The following is a 21386-nucleotide window of genomic DNA, read 5'->3' as shown; positions in this document are numbered from 1 at the left end:
AACACGTGATCTCCCGCGGATTCGGGTATTTCCGCGGCAGGTGTGTCAGGTGGCAGGAAACGCAGGCTCTGATTGGTCGGCAGCCGGCGCGACGCTCGGGCATTTCCGTTGATCCAATCACGTGATCCATGGCAGCCTCGGGCTTTTCCGCGGCAGGGGTCAGATGGTGCGGAGCGCGGGCGGTGATTGGCTGCCGGCCGACGCCCCGCGCCCGCCCCCGCCGTTGCCTGGCGCTGACGTGTCTTTCGGACCCTGACGCGGCGGCGAGGCGACATCTTCCTGATTCCAGAGGCCGGCAGACAAGCCCAGCTCCCCGAGGCCGTGTCCCACTTTCTTCCCCACTTCGCACGAACTCCGGTTCGCCACCACAAACCGACCACCATGGGCAGTAAGTAGCCTGGAACCAGAGGCCTAGCAGGCCCCGGCCAAGCCTGGGACTCGCGTGAATAGTGACCCGAGCCTCCGGGCCCTGACTGAAGGGAACCTCCGCAGGCTGGGTTTGATAGGCTCTCCGTTTGCCTTCACGGGGGGTTAGATGGCGCGGACGTGGTTCAACTGGGAGCATAATGGGACTGAGGTGGTGGCGGAAATAGTAAACAATTCCGATAAAACTAATTCAAAGCCTGGAGCCGCGCCTTTGAGGTTGGGAAATGTCGCCCACCCCCAGCTTGTCCTGGACTTTCAGGTTCCCGGTGCCACAGATGCAGAGAGGTATAGGAGTTAGGCGCCACGTAGCTCCTTTGGCGATGACGGATCCTTAAAAAACAGTAACAATGTCTACTTGGACCCCTCCCCTAAATTCCCACATCCTCTGGCTGACATTCAGATCGTAGAACATTCCAGCTCGGGAACAGATTATTTGGCCCACAATGTATGTGCCAAACTTAATGGCAAGACAAAGTAATATCTGCCTGCACTTGATCCATATCCTTCCATTCCCTATACCTATCCATGTGCCTATCTAAAAACCTGTTAAGTGCCACTGTTCTATCTGCTTCCACCACCAGTGTGTTCCAGGCTTGCCCTGCTCATCTCCTTAAACTTTGCTGCTGTTCTTGCCTTAAAGTTATGTCCTCCAGTCTTTGACATTTTCACCCTGGGGAGAAAGGTTCTGACTGCCTACTGTATCTGTGCCTCTTATATTTATATACTTCTATCAGGTGTTCCCATGCTGTCTAGTGAAAATAATTAAAATCTGTCCTACAGGTCCCTGCAGCTAATACCCATTAATCCAGGTGGCATTCTGGTAAACCTCTTCTGCACCCTTCTCACACCCCTGACTCATTTGATGTCTCACTACAAGATATTAGTCCCAATTCAAAAGTCTGCACTAATGAGAATGCAGCATTGATTTTTTTAATTTAGAGGTTGTGTATGATTTTGAGTTCTCAACCTAATAAATGAGTATTGCCACTATTGATTATTTGCGGAGGCATGAGCTGTCACGCGGGAAAGTAGTATTAAAGGCTTTGATTTTCATGATGGGAGATCAAATGGATATTAAAAATAAAATGCGCACCAGTCAGTGCCTGAAGATAAAGCTGATGGTGAACCTGAAGCAATGTGGCATTTTCATTTTTCCAATGTTGTTTGCAATCGAGTGCCAGTCTGCGACTCCTTGCAGACAAAAATACCAGGGGGAATTGTTTTTTTTAATAAGATCAATTTTCTTTTAAATCCAGAAAAGTTAAGAAATATGCTGTTAAAGGTCTGCACCTACATATATTTTCAGGGAATTTAACAGGATAATTTAATTGTCTATTAATTCAATTAATTTCCTTGCTTATGATTTTCAGAAACCTTTCTCCCAAGAGGAGTGTTAAAATGCTGACAGTAGCTGAGATTTTTGTGAAAATTCTGAAGTAGTTTCATTTTCTATGTGATGATAAATACCAACAGTTTAACTGTCATTACAGCTGCAAAATCTGTTTTGTTTTTTTTAACACTTTCATCTCTGTATTTTGAATTACACAATTAGTTTTGATGCATGGTGACATTTGCTGGTCAAGTTTAAACAATTGGTTTGTATTTTAATAAAATAGTGAACATGTGTGCAAGTTTGTCCACTGTAAAATAGTATGATGCAGCACTAATCCTATGCTTCATGACACAGTTGAAGTCTAGATGCCTACTGCACTGGTAATCAGTTATTGTTTGCACTATATATGTACATACGTGGTTTGTGCAGTTGTGGCCTTTTGTGAATGTCGGCTTCAGACAGACATTGACGTTGAGTGTAAAATTGTGAAATATTACCTCTCCAGTTTTGGAATGTAGTATGACATCCCCAACGCTCCTTGAATGTAACCTGTGACGTAAAGCCCAGAGGCAGACAGAGCTGAATGCTATAAAGATTCTAAGGACCATACTTAATACTTTTCTCTGGCTGTCTCAGGGCTCATGTGTAATAATCCAAATGCATTTTGTAGCATAAGATCAATTTTGGTCAGGTTTGTCATTGGGCACAAAGTTATGGCCCCTCATATGTGCCTTAATCAAGACTTTAGTGGAAGCTTTGTCTCATCTTGAAGATAATTTTTATTTCTCGTGCTTGTTATCTTGGTTCATATGAACATGCTATTGGGACAACTTGAATGTTAATGACCCGATTTTGTGGGGGATATTTTGGATGTTAAAATAGCAAATATTTCATGCCACTTGTGTGGATTTGCAAACTATCCAGTCTCTTTTCTGTCTATTTATTTCTGGCCTTTGTCCAACTTTCTGCCTATCAAACAGCCCTGCTCACCTGTATCAGCCTATAATCTACCAGGCTTTGTCCTGGCCCTCGTCACTTCCTGCTTTCTTCTGCCCCCTTACATCAGTCTGAAGAAGGGTTTCAGCCCAAAATGTCACCTATTCATATTCACCAGAGATGCTACCTGTCCCGCCAAGTTACTCCTTCTCTGTATTTTGTACTTCAGCATCTGCAGTTCCTTGTTTTTATAAACTATGCTTGGAGAGTTATCACCGGAAGTATTGAAAACCTTTTGCATTAACATAATGCACCAGAGGTAAATTAAGATGGTGCTGCGTCCTGACATTTATTATTGGAATTTTATAACAGTATGACAATAAGCTATTTGTTATGAAGCCACTTGTACAGTTAAATTAGTACATGAACCAGTGATGACAAGAAGGTAACATCCTGGTACATCCAGCTTAGCTGTGTCTTTATAAAAAAAAATTGTGTAACTTCGATTTTCCAGCATCTGCAGTTCCTTCTTAAACTCTTTATAAAACCGTATGCTTCACTGTTTGCATGTGCTACAAAAATCCTTCTCCCACATCCTTGGGTCATTAGAGCCTGGAAAATCACTGACATTAATGTTGGCTCATTATTAATATGCATAGCAATTTGTGTTTTCTTTTAAATTGCTATGCAATCCAATCTATATTTAGATCATCTTTAGGAGTGGCTTCATGTAATCTTTAAGCCATTTATTGAGTTAATTTGTCATAAGTAAATACAAATTAATCCAAAAATAATTATAAACCCGTATCAAATTCTACCCGATTCTCTGCTTTTCTAAAGTGTATAGACTTTATTCAGCGGTTCTTGGGTAACCAATCCTTTTTTGGACACGAGGTAATTGGCTGTTTGCTGTGCTTTAAATACTTTATAGTCTTAAGGCCTCCAAGATGTTTGTTTCTCACATTTAAGTATTCATCAACACATGGGAGATATAAAAAATAATACAGTATACAATCTGAGCCTTTGTCCCGATTCATTGATAAAACAAGTTTTATATGTGGAGAAAATAGATGGTGACAGTTATGGTTTTATGTGGTTAAAAGCAGAAAAGGCTGGATGGATTCAGTTATGTAGAGTATAATGAGTATAAGAGTCCATTTGATGGGATGGAGCATTTTCTGTTCTGATTTTGGATTTCCAGCTGTGTAGTTTTTGCACTATGTTGTCCCGGGACTACAGTAGTCCCGGGACATGGACAAGGCTTGATTTATTAACACGGGTGTGCAAGAAGATCAATACAAAGTAGTTCCATTTGGCAAGAAGTTCAAGTACGAATTTCGTTGTTCTATCTGGGACATATGAGAATCTTGACTCTCTATCGTTGCAAATTCAACACTCCAAGGTTAATTTTGGAAGCATCATTCTTTTCATGAGGCAGTGGACTGAAACCATTAGTGGGACGGGAAGGGGAATTTTTTGAAGCATGGGTTTTGCGAGTTAAAAGTGAGTTATCTGTAATTTGGTGGTCTGCTTCTCAATGATCAGTGGGGCCACATCCTGTGGGTTGTTGCCAACTGTTTTTGTTTTCCACACTTGACAAACTAATGTCATTGATTTCTTTTCCAGTAAAATTCCTTGAAGTGATCAAACCGTTCTGTGCTGTATTACCAGAAATCCAGAAACCAGAAAGAAAGGTAAATTCATCAACTGTTGCCTCAGTCTGTTCATTTACTCAGAAAAGCTGCATGGCAGAAATGTCATTTGTATTTATATATTACCTAATGGGATCCCTGGGTCTTTATGTCCTATCAAGTGCTGGCTATAAATCTAGAACTAATTAATGAACTAAAAAGAAAAGTGGACCAGCCAATTTGATTTAGTTGAGAAAAATGGCAAGCGCTTCTGTTATATATAAAAGTGGGCTTGGTTTAACCCTTCAGCCAAGGCTACTATACCACTAAGACAGCACAGCTTTCTCAAAGCCATTTTATTAGGCTTGCTAAACTAAACTTAAATGTTCCTTAAAATTTTGAGTGATGGTTCGTGTAAGTAGTAGTAATACACGATTGGAAAATCTGTTAATTCTGTTCTTTGATACCTTTGCCTAGCTTTCGCTTGCAATAATTGCCTCTGAGGATGATGCAGGAAAATCTATTTGGTGTTTTGATTTTGCAGAGAAAAAATACTTAGCAAATTAAAAGTCTCCTAAAAAGAGTCTGAAGAAGTTTCCCGAACCAAAACGTCACCTATCCATGTTCTCCGGAGATGCTAACTGATCTGAGTTACCCAGCATTTTGCCTTTTTGTGAAAATAGTTGTATGACTTGTATAATGGTTACTTCAGCAGGTTTTCATCGACACATGCTCAAAACGACCATTTTAAAGCAGCAAATGATTTAGCAAGTAAATCCCCATATTCCTATAAATCTTTCCTATCCATGTACCTATCCAGGTGTCTTTTAATATTGTATCCATTTGACTAGCTCACCCTCACCCCCTTATGATCCCATTTTTTTGGACTAATCTACCATGCAGAACTTGTCAGAATCTTTGCTAAAATTTATGTTGACAATATCTATCCCTGCCCTTGTCAATCATCTTGTTCACTAACTTTAAAATAACTCAATTAACTTTGGGAGCCCTGATTCAAAATCCCCACCAGTAACTTTCCCATTTGTGTTGGGCTGATTGATCTACAGATCCCTGGCAAGACTTGCAGCCACTTGTCAATAATGGCACAACATTAGCCATTCTCTCGTCGTTTAGTACCACACCTGTGGCCGAGGAAGGTGGAAAAGTATCTGCCAGGCCCCCATTAATTTCCTCTATTGCTTCCTGATATGTAGTCAGGCCCAAGGGATTTAGTTACCTTTGTATTTCATGACTGCTGGCACCTCTTTTGTAAAATCAAACCAATACTTAGGCTAGGGACAATGCAAGCCTTGCTTCAAGCCTTGTTCCATTAGGGGTGATCACAATTTAATGTATCTCATGCTGCACTGAAACTGGCCCTTCGGCCCAACTTGCCCATGCCAGCGTTTGGCCCATAAAACAACCCTCGTTAGTGTAAAGATCAGCCTAGATTTTATTGCTGAACATACGTTCTTTTCTTTCTGGAGCAAGAAATTTGGAACGTGCATGTCTGCTTCTATAGGCCTCCTGCGTCCTATTTTTAAATATCTTGTTTCATGTATACTTTGGGATATGTATAATTGGTAAATCATAACACTTGGAGATTGCAATTTTATGTCGCAGGTGAAGTAATAGAATAGTTTCTTTATTGTCATTGTAACATGAACCATGTACAACAAAATTGTAAAATGTCAGCCAGTCAGTGCACCATTCAAACATTTCTAAAAGCTAACGATACATACAAAGTAAAATATTTAAAAAGATAAACAACTAAAATAAATATTATACACAGTTTGTTTTTACACAAGGTGATGCGTACTTTGAATGAGCTGTCTGGGATGGTGGAGGAGGCAGATATGAGAGTGGTGTTTAAGATGGATAGGCACATGGATATAGAGGGGTATGGATAGTGTGCAAGCAGAGGGGAATAGTCTATCTTGGCATCATGTTCAGCACAGGCGTTGTGGGTCAATGTGTCTGTTCCTGTGCTGTACCCTCTGCATAGTTTGAACAAATGGAAATAATATTTATATAGTCAAGGCAAGCCAGCCTAAAAGAAAAGTGTGCCAAGTTTGCTCTGCTATTCTAAGGTGGAAATAAATTGTTTCCAGCTGGATACCATGGCGCCTTGCATATGCTTGCTTTCATGTCGGAATAGTTACAGCATGCTTGGAGCAAAACCGTGGTATTATGACTTGGAGCTACCAGCATCCTGAGCAGCACTCCTGACAACAATCCAGATGGATGTTGCTGATATTTTTAACCAAATATACCGTCGGCCTCCGTTTGGCCCCTGGGTTTGATTTGTCGAGAAGTATAATCTCATTGTTGCAACCTGTGGATGCTGGTTTATCACAATGTGAAGTTGTCAACAAAAATATGTTCTGTTGTATGTTTCTCACTTTAAGAAAGGAAGTTAGTTTTGGTGTGATGGGGTTGGGAGCAGAGAGTCATGGTACTTAAGTAATAATAATAAGGTACTTAAGTCATGGTACTTAAGTAATAGTGTGATAATGGTTCTTTTAATATAACTAACCATTGCCTTTCTCTAATAACGGTAGATTATCCAATGCTTATTGGCATCGTAAATAGTTTCCCTTCTCTGATTCTGCCAGCAAATGTAGGTCACAATTGCCGTGAAATGGATTCCTGATTTGTCCTGCCAATAGCAATCAATGTTTAATGCGCCTCCAGTTTAATACACTTTAGCAGACATATTTTATCTGTCATGTAACTATGAATTAATGATTGAGGCTTCCTTGTGTATGAGATATTTAAGTGCGAGTTAACAGAAATCTGGGAGCATTATTGATGGTTAATGATGAGATGGGCGGAGAGGAGTCTTTTGTGGGGAGCAGATTCTAAGGCTAGGGTATCAGAACCTGGCCATTTGAGAGGGAAGAAAAGCAGGAAACTTCGAATGAAGAGTGCTAATGTTGAAAATTGTCCATGAACTGGTTGGCTGTGGCGTGGGCTCAGGGATTTGAGTGAGCTCTTGATGTTCTGATAAACAGCATGCTGTCATCAGACTTGTGTTGATGTTTCAATTTTCTAATTATTTTTTTACAGATTCAGTTCAGAGAAAAAGTATTATGGACAGCCATCACGCTTTTCATCTTCTTGGTCTGTTGCCAGGTCAGTACCTTAACAACTATATTGCACTTAATCCTTCATGCAGCCAAACATCTGGCTCGCAAAAAATAAAATGTTGTAACGCTACAGAGTTGCTGGCTTAATGTACAAATCTGGGGAGATGATGTGATTGAAATCCTGGAGTAATAACCTCGATCTTGGATTCACCATCCAAAGATATATTCAAATTCCTGCCAAGTATCTGTGAGATTTAACTTCAGTTCCTGTGGAATTTGGAAAAAGAAATGTGTCTTAATAAAGATGACCAGAACACAGTACTGGATTTGTGTGAAGATGTGAGGGTGGGGGGGGGGGGGGGGGGGGGGGGGGAAGACGAGGGGGACGAAATGGAAATGGGGGTTGTTGAGTGGAAAATTAGTTTAGCAAGGAGGAGCATGAAGCAGGGTGACAGTGGAGGAGCATTGGAGGCTCACCAGGATTTGGGTGGGGGGCACAGGAATGAGTGGGGGGGGTGATAGTTGTGAAGAGAATGTTGATGGACTCACTGAAGCAGCCTGGCCTTGACAGTGAGCTGCCACTTTATTTTGTTTCAAACTCGCCTGTTTTTGATTTGATTTGAGTATTATCAATGCAACAATTACAAGAATTTTGTTTTTAAACCTTTTGTAGATTCCTTTATTTGGCATCATGTCATCGGACTCTGCAGATCCTTTCTACTGGATGAGAGTCATCCTAGCTTCCAACAGAGGTAAGGAGGTATTTTAGATCAGGTTCTATATCACCAGTTAGGATTAGCACTTGGCAAAGTTTCTCAAGTGGCCCATGCTCCCCATCTTCCCTTCACATTGCGTGTTAGACCTGCTGTAGCATGTGAACCTTTGACTGAGGCCAATCTTTAGAAGAGAACTATTATCATTCTGCCTCTCCTAGACCAGTAGGTCTGAACTTGAGAGTTCTCCGCTAAGTCCAGAACGAACTTGAGTGAAGCCAACCAATTGTTGGAGATAGACAAAAAGGGCTGGAGTAACTCAGCGGGTCAGGCCGCATCTCTAGAGGAAAAGGGTAGGTGACGGTTTGGGTCAGGAGCCTTCTTCAGACTGGTCACTTATCCATGTTCTTCAGAGATGCTGCCTGTCCCACTGAGTTACTCCAACATTATCTATCTTTTGTAGAAACCAGCATCTGTAGTTCTTTGTCTCTACTATTATGGTTGGACTCAAGTCCAGTTTTTGAGTAGCAAGCTGCTGATCCTCTGATTCCTGTGGTCTCTATAAGAGCCTTTTTTTGTTAATTATATCATGTACTTGGAATTTGTTTTAAGTTCCAATTATTTGAATTTTTCAGGTACATGCATTTTTAATGCTGTAGTACCATCTTGCTTTTCCTTATGACCATGACAGGAGCAGAATCAGGCCATTTGGACCATTGCATCTGTTCCGCCATTCGATCATGGCTGATCTATTTTCCCCTCTCAACCCCATTCCCCTGCATTCTGTCCATAACCATTGATGCCTATCAATCTCCACTTTAAGAATACTAATCTAATGTTTTCTGCAGCCTATGTTACTTCAGCATGAGTCGTAAATTTTGTGTGCTCTTTCTGTGAAATGAGGCTCAGGCCCCACGGCTTTGTGGTTCAGAGAATAAAATCGTTAATAAAATAAAGCTGACGCAGGCTGTGTGAAGTGGCAAGTTCCTTGCCTGTTATAATAAAGAAGGCAGGAAGATTAGTGATACTAAAGATGTGTCTCTCTTGAATCCAGGTACATTGATGGAGTTGGGTATCTCGCCGATTGTCACCTCTGGTCTCATCATGCAGCTTCTGGCAGGTGCAAAGATCATCGAAGTTGGTGACACCCCCAAAGATCGCGCTCTCTTTAATGGAGCACAAAAACGTACGTCTAGGGTTGCAATTTGACTATGAATTTATAGTCGAAACAGGCCTTTTGGCCCAACTTGCCCCCATCGACCAATATGTCCCGTCTACACTCTTCCCACCTGCCTGTGTTATGATACTACCTGCCTCAACTACCTCCTCAGGCAGCTCATTCTGTAAACCCATCATCCTCTGTGTGGAGAAAGTTACCCCTCAGGTTGCTATTAAATCTTTTCCCCCTCACCATAAGCCTACGCCAATAAACCTCTGGTTGAATTTCTCATTCTGAGCATGAATTTCCATTTTGATATCTTGATATACTTAAACTGCGCATTTATCACAAAGTACAAACCAGTTTGGTGTCCTTTTTGGAGAATCCTTTCAGAATCTATCACTTCACATTTTGACCTATTTACCTAGTTGCGTTGGTTTTGTCGTTTGGGTTAACTTAGCTGGTACAGCCTATTTCTGTCTTACCATTGCTATGGGGGGGGGGGGGGTAAGGAGGAAAGTGTTGTCCCCAGAAAACCTTCCGTGACACAAGCCACATTGTGAATGTTTAGTTTAGAGATACAGCGTGGAAACGGGCCCATCGGCACACTGAATACATTCCGACCATTGATCACCTAGTCCTAGGTTATCCCACTTTCTCATCAACTCCCGACACACTAGGGGCAATTTGCAAAGGGCCAATTAACCCACAAACCCGTACAACTTTGCGATGTGGAGGGAACCCACACGGTCACATGGAGAATGCAAACTCCGCACACAGGCAGCTTCTATGTTGGGATCAAATTGGGGTTCTGACACCTATGACGCAGCAGCTCGTAGCCTGTTCTGTTAATTTTTTGCAATATTTGTGAATTAATGATAATTGTTACTAGTGTATTAAAGAAAATAGCTTGGACAAGCCAACAAATTACTTGCCTCAGGTTAGAGTCATTGTATGTAAATATCTGGAGGTTAGTGCAAACTTCGATTAATCCAGTGTAATTTTGAAGCCTGTTTATTTGCTGTTTTTTTGTATGGGTTGAGACCCATAAAAGGTGTAATACAGGTTTGTTAAAAGGTGTATACACATGTTGTTAAGGCCTTCGCTCAAGATATGCTTTGTTTCTCTTTTGCTCTGCAGTTTTTGGTATGATCATTACCATCGGACAAGCCATTGTATACGTCATGACTGGGATGTACGGAGATCCATCAGAAATGGGCGCAGGCATCTGCCTCCTGATCATTATTCAAGTAAAGACACTAGGTGTTGTGATGAGGTGGAAGTGGGTGTTTAAATATTTGGACCATACCTGAATCATCAAGGCATAAAGACTGGAGAGCTGGTGCTGGGATTAGTAAAAGGCCTCGATAAAGTGGAGGTGGCGAGGATGTTTCCACTAGTGGGAGAGTCTAGGAGCAGAGGGCACAGCCTCCGAATAAAAAGATGTACCTTTAGCAAGGAAATTAGGTCGAATTTCTTTAGTCAAAGGATGATGAATTTGTGGAATTCATTGCCACAGACGGCTGAAGCGGCCAAGTCATCGGGTTATTTTTAAAGTGGAGATTAACAGGTTCTTGGGGGGGGGGGGGGGAATAGATCAGCCATGATTGAGTGGACTTAATGGGATGAATGGCCTAATTCTGCTCGTATGACTGTTGAACCTTATTAGTATAAGTGGGTGCTTGGTGGTGGACATGGACATATGTGCCTCTGTGATTTTATTGTTGGTCTTTAAGATGGTTATTGTTGATAAAGTCTGGAAACCTCTAAATTTGGCATGTACAAGCGTGGTTCCAACCTCGTTTTTGCAATTTGCTTTGTATTTTGAATTTGTGCATGGGATATTAGCCTAGATAGTTAACTGGTGCAATTCATAATTTTTCCATTGTGCCACCAATTAGTTACCCCAAGGAGCCTTTGGCAGAACATTAATATACTGCAAAGATTTGTTTAGTGAATACTTAAACATATGGTAACAGAGTTATACAGAGCGGTAACAGGCTGCTCGGCCCAACTCTTCCATGCTTCCACATGCATCCGTCAAGCAGCTCCCACCTGCCTGCCTCTGGCCCATATCTCTCCAAACTTTTCATAGGTTCATTCCATGTGCTTACCACCATCTCTGTGAAAAAAAAATCCTCTTTGAATAGTGCTCTAAATTTGGGTTAAGCTACCCTCATGTTAGGTAGAAGAGCCATAATACTACATTTTTCATGCATGTAGTTTTTTTTGAGGGGTGGTGGGGATTTGCTTTATGCTGGAAAATGGAACCATCTTGGAGTTTGAGGTGTTCCTGACAAGCTGCACTCCTTCCGTGTAGAGTTTTACTAAACTGACGGAGTTTTCAAACTTTTTTTAAACAGCTATTTGTTGCTGGTCTGATTGTCCTGCTCTTGGATGAACTGCTACAGAAAGGGTATGGCCTTGGATCTGGTATTTCTCTCTTCATCGCCACAAACATCTGCGAGACCATTGTATGGAAGGCTTTCAGTCCTACTACAGTGAACACTGGTAGAGGTAGGTCACAAGTGATCCTTTATAAGACAACACAACCAATCTCAGCTGAGTGAAGGGTCATTACTCACAACTAATAGTGCCGTGCTCAAGGTCACGTGTTTAATTGTCAGAGCTGCCGACAACGGAACAATTAGATTCTTGCAGCAGCATTATGGTTGTAAACACAGTACTCATAGATAATATGCAATATACAAAAATTCAATAAAGTAATAACCCGAATATTATCAGATTACTGAGCGTCTTTCCATAAGCTAGGGTATTGTCCGATTTGTCTCTACGCCATTGTGGACATTGGACTCTGTCTATGGAAATGATGCGTTACAATGCTGAGAACTATATCTTGCACTCTACGTTATCCCCTTAATCCTGTGTCTATACACTGGACGGCTCGATTGTAATCTTGTATAGTTGTTTCTTTGACTGGATAGCAGGCAACAAACTGTACCCTGGTACACATGGCTCTATCTCCCCCTTTCCTCTAATGCACGAGTTTTGAAAATTAATTGGTCTGATGAAGGCTCCCGACCCAAAATGTGACCTATCCATGTTCTCCAGTGATGTTGCCTAATCCGCTGAGTTACTCCCAGCACTCGTGTTCTATCACTTGCCCCAGTCATTTTCCAGCTTCCCCCCACTCTTATCAGTCTGAAGAAGGGCCCCAATCTGAATTGTCATCTGTTATTTCTTCAAGCGATGCTGGCCTGACTTGCTGAGTTCCTCCAGCACTGTTTTTCCCCCCTTTTTCAGTCTGTTCTTAACTGTTTTCTGTTTCCAACAGGGACTGAGTTTGAGGGATCAATCATTGCCCTCTTCCATCTCCTGGCCACGCGACAGGACAAAGTCCGTGCTCTTCGTGAAGCCTTTTACCGTCAGAACCTGCCGAACCTCATGAACCTCATAGCTACCATCTTCGTCTTTGCTGTGGTGATATACTTTCAGGTATGTAAACCAGTGCTGTCAAGATTGACTGTTAATCATTGCCCACAAGAGTTGAGACTAAAACTAATTGAGGTTCAGTCATTTCATTTGGTGACGTATCTCTGACTTCATACATTTTCACAACTTACACTGTGAGGAAAATGGACTCTTTGTTCCTGCTGTAAATTTTTCCTGGAGATGGACTTTATTTGTAGGACAGCAACAAGTCAGTACACAGCTGTTCCGAATTAAGTACAAGTCTTAGAGATGCAAGGAATTACAGATGCTGGAATCTTGAGCAAAACACAGTGCTGGAGGAATTTAGCGGGTCGGTCTGAAGGGTTCCTGTCCATTCTCTCCACAGATGCTGCCTGACCCGCTGAGTGCCTCCAGCACCTTGGGTTTTGCTGAAGTAATATGGCAAGGTTCTGTTTCTGAGAACTATTCGTAACCCGAACAGATCGCCTTGGAACTGTGTTCACTAATCGAGGTCCAACATAGCAAAACGCAGAACATTGAAAAGCACAGGAACAGGCCATTCGGCCCACAATCTCTGGACCGAATATGATGCCAAGACCAACTCATCTACCGGCACATAACCCATGTCTCTCCATTGCCTGTATATCCATAGTGCTTATCTAAAAGCCATTTAAACGTTGCTATCGCACCTGTCTCCACCACCACCCCCAGCAGCACATTCCAGGCACTGACCAAACCGAAGCAAAAAAGCTTGCCCTGTCCATCTCCTTAAAACTTTACCCCCTCACATTAAAGCTTTGATATTTCTACCCTGGGGAGGGGGGGGGGGGGTGGGGGTGGGGGGAGGGGGGGGGGTGGGGGTGGGTGGGGGGAGGGGGGGAGGGGGGGGGGGGAGGTTCTGACTGTCTACCATTTCTATGCCACATAATTTTATACTTCTAGTGGGTCTCTCCTAAACCGCTAGGGTTCCAGAGAAAACAATCCAAGTGTCCAACTTCTCCTTGTAGTTAGACCTCCTAAAGCAGGAAGAAATTTGGTAACCCTCCTTTGCACCATTTCCAAAGCCTTCACATCTTTCCTGTGATTGGGCTACCAGAAGGTGCCTGCGGTCTCAGAGTAGCTGAGAAATCCATCCGGCCAGAATCCAATGCTCACCGGTATGAATGGGCTGTACATCAGTTCAAGCCGAGGATGATCTGTATCTCGTCTGTGACTGGGCATAGGCTTTTATCATTAATAGTCTCAACATCAAATGAAACTGAATTTGAGTGAATGATCTCTACATTAACATTTGCAGGGCTTCAGAGTGGATTTGCCAATCAAGTCTGCCCGCTACCGTGGACAGTACAATACCTACCCCATCAAGCTTTTCTACACATCAAATATTCCGATCATCCTCCAGTCTGCTCTGGTCTCCAATCTCTACGTCATCTCCCAGATGTTATCTACAAGATTCAGTGGCAATTTCATAGTCAATCTACTGGGCACCTGGTCTGTAAGTACAAGGTCTTCAGTATGGTGGGTGGAGGGTGGTCATTGTTATAAATAAAGGCATCGGGTAACAGAGAAAGTAAGTCACAGGTTGGTGTGAATGGGCTTGTACTTATGTTGCCTTGGTAAAACATTTCAAAGTACCTTGGATAGGGTGGGTGGGGGGGTTATGGTTTGATTTAATAACAAGGAGAACTGTATAAATAGTGTAGATAGTTGCCGTCTTTCAACCAAGGTTAGGGGAATCTACAACTAGAGTGCATGGATCATTAGTTTATAGTAATAGGGGAAAGATGGGTGGCTCAGTAGTGGAGCTGCTACCTCACAGTGCTACAGACCCGGGTTCGATCTTAACTATGGGTGCTGTCTGTACGGAGTTTATAAGTATTCCCTGTGATCCCGTAGGTTTTCTCCAGCTGCTCCAGTTTTCCTGCAACATTCCAAAGGCGTGCAGGTTTGTCGGATAATTGGTTTCTGTAAATTATCCCTAGTGCGTAGGATGTGAAACTGGGATAGCATAGAAGTAGTGTAACCTACAAACCCGCACGTCTTAAGATGTGAGCGGAAACTGGAGCACCCAGAGGAAACCCACGCAGTCACAGGGAGAACTTGCCAACTCCATACGATCGATCTTGGATCTTTGGCGCTGTGAGGCAGTGGCTATACCAGCTGCGCCACTGTGCCGCCTGTTGTGATGTGAAGTGTCTCTCATCCCCTCGTTCTTTGCTCTTACGGATATTCTTCCTCCATCACATTGAAGGACAACACAGGAGGAGGTCCAGCCCGTGCATACCCGGTCGGTGGTCTGTGCTACTTCCTGTCCCCGCCGGAGTCGTTCGGCTCTGTGTTAGACGATCCCGTGCATGCAGTCATTTATATCGTCTTCATGTTGGGCTCCTGCGCTTTCTTCTCCAAGACCTGGATCGAAGTGTCTGGTTCTTCTGCTAAGGATGTGAGTATCAGAACAACTGAAACATGCATTAATCGAGTGAATCATAACCTTGTTACCTGGTGTCACCACTTTTAATCGAGTGATTTAAAATTATCTGGAATCTGTGTTGGTGTAAAAAAAGGAAAATAAAAAATTAGCTTTGGGTTTATAATTGTCAAATGCACTGAGGTGCAGTGAAGAGCTTTTTTGCATTCTGACAAATCAGATAATATATTTAAATGCAATCAAACTAAACTAAAATAATAGGTAGGCGATAAAAGGTTGGGGTGATTTTACTGGGTAGAAGTCTGTATGTCTGCCAGTGTCTGCATGTGTGTGCGCGCGTGTGCGTGCACGTGTGTGTGTGATCGATCCTCTGGGATCAACGTGCAAAGATTTGCCTTTATAGTAAGTCGTTACAGCCTTGCATGGGTGGCAGGTTTGAAGCCTTCTTTCCACACTACCATCTGAAGGAGAGTATTTCTTCATTTGCAGGTTGCTAAACAGCTGAAAGAACAGCAGATGGTGATGAGGGGACACCGTGAGACCTCAATGGTTCATGAGCTTAACAGGTAAATTGTCAATCTTTTTTTTAGTTTGTACCAGGCTTTTCTTTAAGTATAATCTCTGACGGTTCCTATAAATTCCGAGTGCGGAGCAAAAACACGCTGCCTTCCTGTCTCCAACACTCCTGCTTCCCGCACCAGCTCCTCAGCCACATATTCAGATCCCTTAACTCCCTGTTCCTGCCCTCATCAGCACGGGGAACTGGAAGCAAACCGGAGATAACCACCCTGGAGGTTATCTCCGGTTTGATAAAGTCCAGTAAAATCCGATTAAAGATAGTTTAAGGGTCTCCAATGAGGTAGATGGTAGCTCATGACTGTTCTCTAGTTGGTAATAGGATGGTTCAGTTGCCTGATAACAGCAGGAAATAAACTGTCCCTGAATCTGTCTATATGTGGTTTTGCACCTGTGCCTCTTGCATGATGGGAGAAGAGGGAGTGAGTGGGTGAAACTGGTCCTTGATTATGCTGGTGGCCTTGCCAAGGCAGCTTGAAGTGTAGATGGAGTTCATGGAAGGGAGGTTGGTTTGCGTGATTGTCTGGGTTGTGTCTACAATTTTCTGCAATTTCTTGCGGTCTTTGATTTAGCTGGTCAGTGAAGGCGCTTTAAATTAAATTACCTGAGGCTTGTGCTTGAAGTTGAACCTTTCAGTCGGGAAATATTTTGTTGCGATGGGCAGAGTGTAGGTGCAATACAAAAACTGTCTCTTCGAGGGGTCATAGAATCGGAGTTGTACAGAACAGGGCCTTCAGCTCACCGCGTCCATGCCGATCTTTACCCCCATCTGCACTTATCACATATGCCTGCATGAGAACAGTACGATCCATACCTTCTGTGTAAGAAAGAACTGCAGATGCTGGTTTAAACCAAAGATAGACTCAGAAAGCTGGAGTCTCAGCAGGACCGGCATCATCTTTGGAGAGAATGAATGGGTGACGTTTCGGGTCGAGACCCTTCATACCTTCTGCCTGAAGAAGGATTCTGAGCCAAAACATCACCTATTCCTTTTCTCCAGGAATGCTGCCTGACCCGCTAAGTTACTCCAGCATTCTGTGTCTATCTTCGGTATAAATCAGCATCTGTAGTTCCTCCTTCTCCCTCCATACCGTGCCTATTTAAGTGTCTGTCTCACACCTCTAAACATAGTATTTGCATCTGATTCCATCATCTGCTCTGGCAACTTGTTCCAGATATCAACTACTGTGTGTGAGAGAAAATAAACCCTCAGATACCCTTTAAAATGTCTTCATCTTAAATCGATGCCCTCTGCTTATTGATGCCCCTACTGTGGCAGACTGTTGCTGGAAGAAACCTAATGACTCTCAGACTCCACCTAGGGGGCATTTTATCCAGTGCACTCATTTCAGTGTAGTTGGGTTCCATTTGTTACAAGGCTACAAGTGGTTGCTTTAAAGGGTTTGTCTGTATTGTGTAACTAGCACGCTTTCAGAAGTGTTAGAGGCAGGTTCTGAAATCTTGAGCAAAAATAACTAACTGCTGGAGGAACTCAGCCGGTCAGGTAGCATCTGTGGAGTGAAATGGACAGGCAATATTTTGGATGGGAGCACTTCTTCTGTCTTGAGTCTAGTGTTAGGTCTCTGGATCAGGTACAGCAAGGGTTGTCTACAGACTAACCATCCCAGTTAGAGGAAGTCCTGGGGCAGAAGGTAATGATCAAGGTGTGTAAACAGGAATTGCAGATTCTGTTTAACACTGAAGATAGACACAAAATGCTGGAGTAACTCAGCGGGTTGGGCAGCATCTCTAGCGAAAAGGAATAGGTGAGGATTTGGGTCGAGCAGAAACGTCACTTATTCCTTTTCTCAAGAGTTGCTGCTTGACCTGCTGAGTTACTCCTGTATTTTGTGTCTACGGTAGTGGTCAAGGGCTATTTGTGTGGTTGAAAGTCTGTGACCAGTGATGTTGTTTTTTTGTTTAGTTTTAGAGATATAGCATGGAAACAGGTGCTTTGGCCTATCCATGATGACCATTGATCACCCAATCACGCTGATATACCACTTTCTCATCCATTCGGAGCAATTTTAGAGACAATTTAACCTAAACACACACGTTACTCCAGTACTTTATTTTATTTTGTAAGCCAGCAGCTGCTGTTCCTTGTTCCTACATTTGAAACTCTGATATGTGTTTGATTTGTACACAGGTATATTCCCACTGCTGCTGCCTTTGGCGGTCTGTGCATCGGCGCGCTCTCCGTTCTCGCTGACTTCCTGGGTGCCATCGGTTCTGGGACTGGTATATTGCTGGCGGTCACCATCATTTACCAGTACTTTGAGATCTTCGTGAAGGAACAGAGTGAAGTGGGAAGCATGGGAGCCTTGCTGTTCTAAGGGCATGGATTATCTCCACTTCCCCAAGGCATTTGTCATCCAAGCCAGAGAAATTTCAGAATTATCACAGCAGAGATCATCTTAAACCTTTCTCACCCGTTATTACTTTTTATTTTTGTTTTCATCTCGAATTTCAAGGCCGTTGGGTGGCAAAGGGTTAAGAGGTTTTCATCATTTTTGGCACCGTGTGCTAAAAATCAAATTATGGAATGTGTTTAATTACAGTTAAAAGCACATGTGCCCACCATATGATGCGTGTTCTTTGTGTGAGTACTGCTTTGTTGTGTGGCTTATGTTAATTTCCACCTTTAATTGAAAGGGGCAACAAAAGATGTCTGGGATGATTTCCCCCCCCCCCCCCCTTTTATATATATATATATATACCTCTCCTGATAGTTATTGAATAAGACGTCCCAGGATTGATAGACACAAAGTGTTGGAGTAACTCAGCGGGTCAGGCAGCATCTCTGGAGAGCATGGATAGGTGATGTCCTGGGTTTGGGCTGTTCTTCATGGTCCTGACCTGACCTGCTGGGTTCCTCTGACACTTTGTGTCTATTTTGCAGTTCTTTACTTCAACAACCCTGGAGTGATCTTTGGTTTACTCTTGGTTCTGGCTCTGGATGTATTAGCCTCAGGAGCTGAACTACTATTTGACCTGGGTGGGAGCAGAGAATGTAGTGATGAACTTTGTGTTGAGCATAGATCTAGTTATGTGCTGCTGTGCTGTGACCAAATAATCTACTGACCATGTCTTAGTGTGGAGCGCAAAGTGCTGGAGTAACTCAGTGGGTCAGGCAGCGTCTCTGGAGAACATGGACACGTGATGTTTATGACCTGGGCACTTATTCGTGGTTCCAATCTGAAACATCACCTATCCATATCCCCCAGAGATGCTGCCTGACCTACTGAGTTACTCCAGCACTTTATGTCATAGAGTCGTACAGCACAGTAACAGGCTCTTTGTCCATGCCGACCAAGATGCCCAATCTACCTTGCGTGTTGTACGCAAGATTCCAGCATCTGCAGTTCCTTGGGTCTTCATAGCTTGGTGTGTGAGAATAGTGGGTACGGCAGACGTGGTGTTGTGTTTCAACGGAGTGTAGTCTTTTCCTAGAGAAAATACTGGATTGAACATGCAGCAGGTGTTCTCTGAGTGTGGAACGGCTTTGTGCTGGAGACCTGGGTAATGGTGTGACAAATATGTATTGGGTGCAATGTTGGAAGACTGCTCTCCTTGGTTGAACATTCCACTCTTACCTTGCAATGAGCTATGATGAATTGGATACACCTGTGTACTCTGGAGCCTTTAAAGGCTGATTTCCAGCAGATTTATTGAAAGTATAGATGTACATTTGCCCCAAGCATCTCCTCATGGACAGTTGCACCTACATTTTAAAGTTAAACCCTTATAGATCTGAATTATTGCAATATTTACTGCGTTGTTGGGAAAATCTTGGGCTCCCTCCCCTCCTGCAGTGTTGTGATGAGGGTTACAGCTGCTGTATTTCCCCCGGGTGTCCATTGGGTTTGGCTGGCACCAGTGCGGGGAAGCAGGTGGCATGAGAATAAGCTGGGTATCCCCTTCACTATCTCCGGTTGGATTATGTGGTAGTGTCTCGTGTGGATGGACTGCTCACCTCCTCTGCCAGCTGACCCGGAGCGGGCACTGGAGTGCAGGATGCTGACAGAACAAATTCAGTATTGAGTAAGCCCTCCAGGTTTGGCCTTCGGATATAAATTCGCTGCTGCCTCTCCCTGTACCAATCCATTGGTTCTGTACACAATGCCCATGTCCAGATGAAACTGATGTTCCTCCGCTGTGTTGATATTTCAAAGCATTTTCTCGCTGCGTGTAAAATGTTTCGGGAGTTCTTTCTTTCTCTCAGTTCTCTGTTCCAGTTTGGAACAAATGGAATTTCTATGCATTCCCACGTGTTCACCATGACTAAACCACAAAGCAGTGTTTGTTCCCTCCCGGACCTGTTCACTTCAAACTTTATAAATAAAAGCGTTTTGAGAACGTCTTCTTGATTAATTTTGTACCCAGGTGAATCGGTGTGGATACCTGCTCCATTGTTCCACTCAGCAGCTTATCTTTCTACCATCCTGCAGTGCTTTCACAAGCTAGACATAAAATGCTGGAGTAACTCAGTGGGTCACGCAGCATCTCTGGTTTCAAATCAAATCAAATCAAATCAACCTTTATTGTCATCTTGCAAGCAACATTTGTACAGTGCAAAATGAAAAGACGTTTCCCAGGGAATAGCGGAGCATCGCACATGAAATTTAAAACGTTTCACACATAATAACACTAAAAACAATCCAGTCCCTGATGGAACAGTATAAATAAATAAATAAATAGTTAAAGGCAGGTAAAACACAACGTTAAAATACAATAAACCAATCATAAAAATGTCCGGGGCAGCTGATTTGAGTGGCCAGTGCCAGTTATTAAAGTGTCCGTGCCAGCCGCAGAATCAAGTGACTGTGAGTACAGAGTGACTGTTTAGCAGCCTCACAACCTGTGGTAGGAAGCTGTTTAGCAGTCTTGTAGTCCGGGCTTTGATGCTTCGATATCTCTTGCCTGATGGCAGGAGATCCAGGTGTATGTGGAGGGGGTGCAGCTTGTCCTTAGCAATTCTCTGAGCTTTTTTCAGACAGCGGCTCTGGAACAGTTCTTGTACCGAGGGTAGGGAGACGTCAATGATCCTCTCTGCTCCCCTCACTACCCTCTGCAGAGCCTTCCTGTCCGAGCAGTTGCAGGTGGAGTACCACGTATTTATGCAGTACGTGAGTACAGACTCCACCGTACCCCTGTAGAAAGTCCTGAGGATGTTGGGGAGTGAGGCCTGTTTTTAGTTTCCTCAGGAAGTGCAGTCGCTGATGGGCCCGTTTGACGGTCCCAGTGGTGTTCCTGGACCAGGTGAGGCTGTCTGTAATTTGCACACCGAGGAACTTTATGCTCTCCACTCTCTCCACTGCAGTGCCACTGATGATGAGGGGTGTATGCTTTGGCTGCGCCCTCCTGAAGTCGACAACCATCTCCTTCGTTTTGTCGACATTTAATTCTAGATTGTTTTTGCCGCACCAGTCCACTAGTTGCTCCACTTCCTCCCTGTACATTGATTCGTCATCTCCGCTGATGAGTCCCACCACTGTTGTGTCATCCGCGAATTTTATGATCTTATTGTCCCTGAATCTGGCAGCACAGTCATGTGTGAGCAATGTGAACAACAGCGGGCTGAGCACACAGCGTGATCGAGCCTGAAGAGTTCTTGCCAACACGGACTGACTGCGGTCTCTCTGTCAGAAAGTCCAAGATCCAGTGACACAGGGTGGTGT

General features: G+C 43.4%; 1 protein-coding gene across 1 annotated transcript; it reads left to right on the top strand.

The window, feature by feature from the left end:
• The first annotated feature begins 207 nt into the window (after positions 1 to 207).
• sec61a1 (SEC61 translocon subunit alpha 1) lies at positions 208 to 20068 on the top strand. Its single transcript, XM_033036978.1, has 12 exons — positions 208 to 388; positions 4322 to 4389; positions 7396 to 7461; positions 8089 to 8167; positions 9183 to 9314; positions 10428 to 10537; positions 11651 to 11804; positions 12583 to 12743; positions 13999 to 14196; positions 14953 to 15144; positions 15619 to 15695; positions 17855 to 20068. Exons 1-12 carry the CDS (start codon positions 382 to 384, stop codon positions 18039 to 18041), a joined length of 1431 nt encoding a protein of 476 aa, XP_032892869.1. The 5' UTR covers positions 208 to 381; the 3' UTR covers positions 18042 to 20068.
• Positions 20069 to 21386: the final 1318 nt, after the last annotated feature.

Source organism: Amblyraja radiata, chromosome 18, assembly GCF_010909765.2.
Source record: "Amblyraja radiata isolate CabotCenter1 chromosome 18, sAmbRad1.1.pri, whole genome shotgun sequence".
NCBI classification, from domain to species: Eukaryota; Metazoa; Chordata; class Chondrichthyes; order Rajiformes; family Rajidae; genus Amblyraja; species Amblyraja radiata.
Note: the sequence above shows the minus strand (reverse complement) of the source record. Positions and strands in the feature narration are given on the sequence as shown.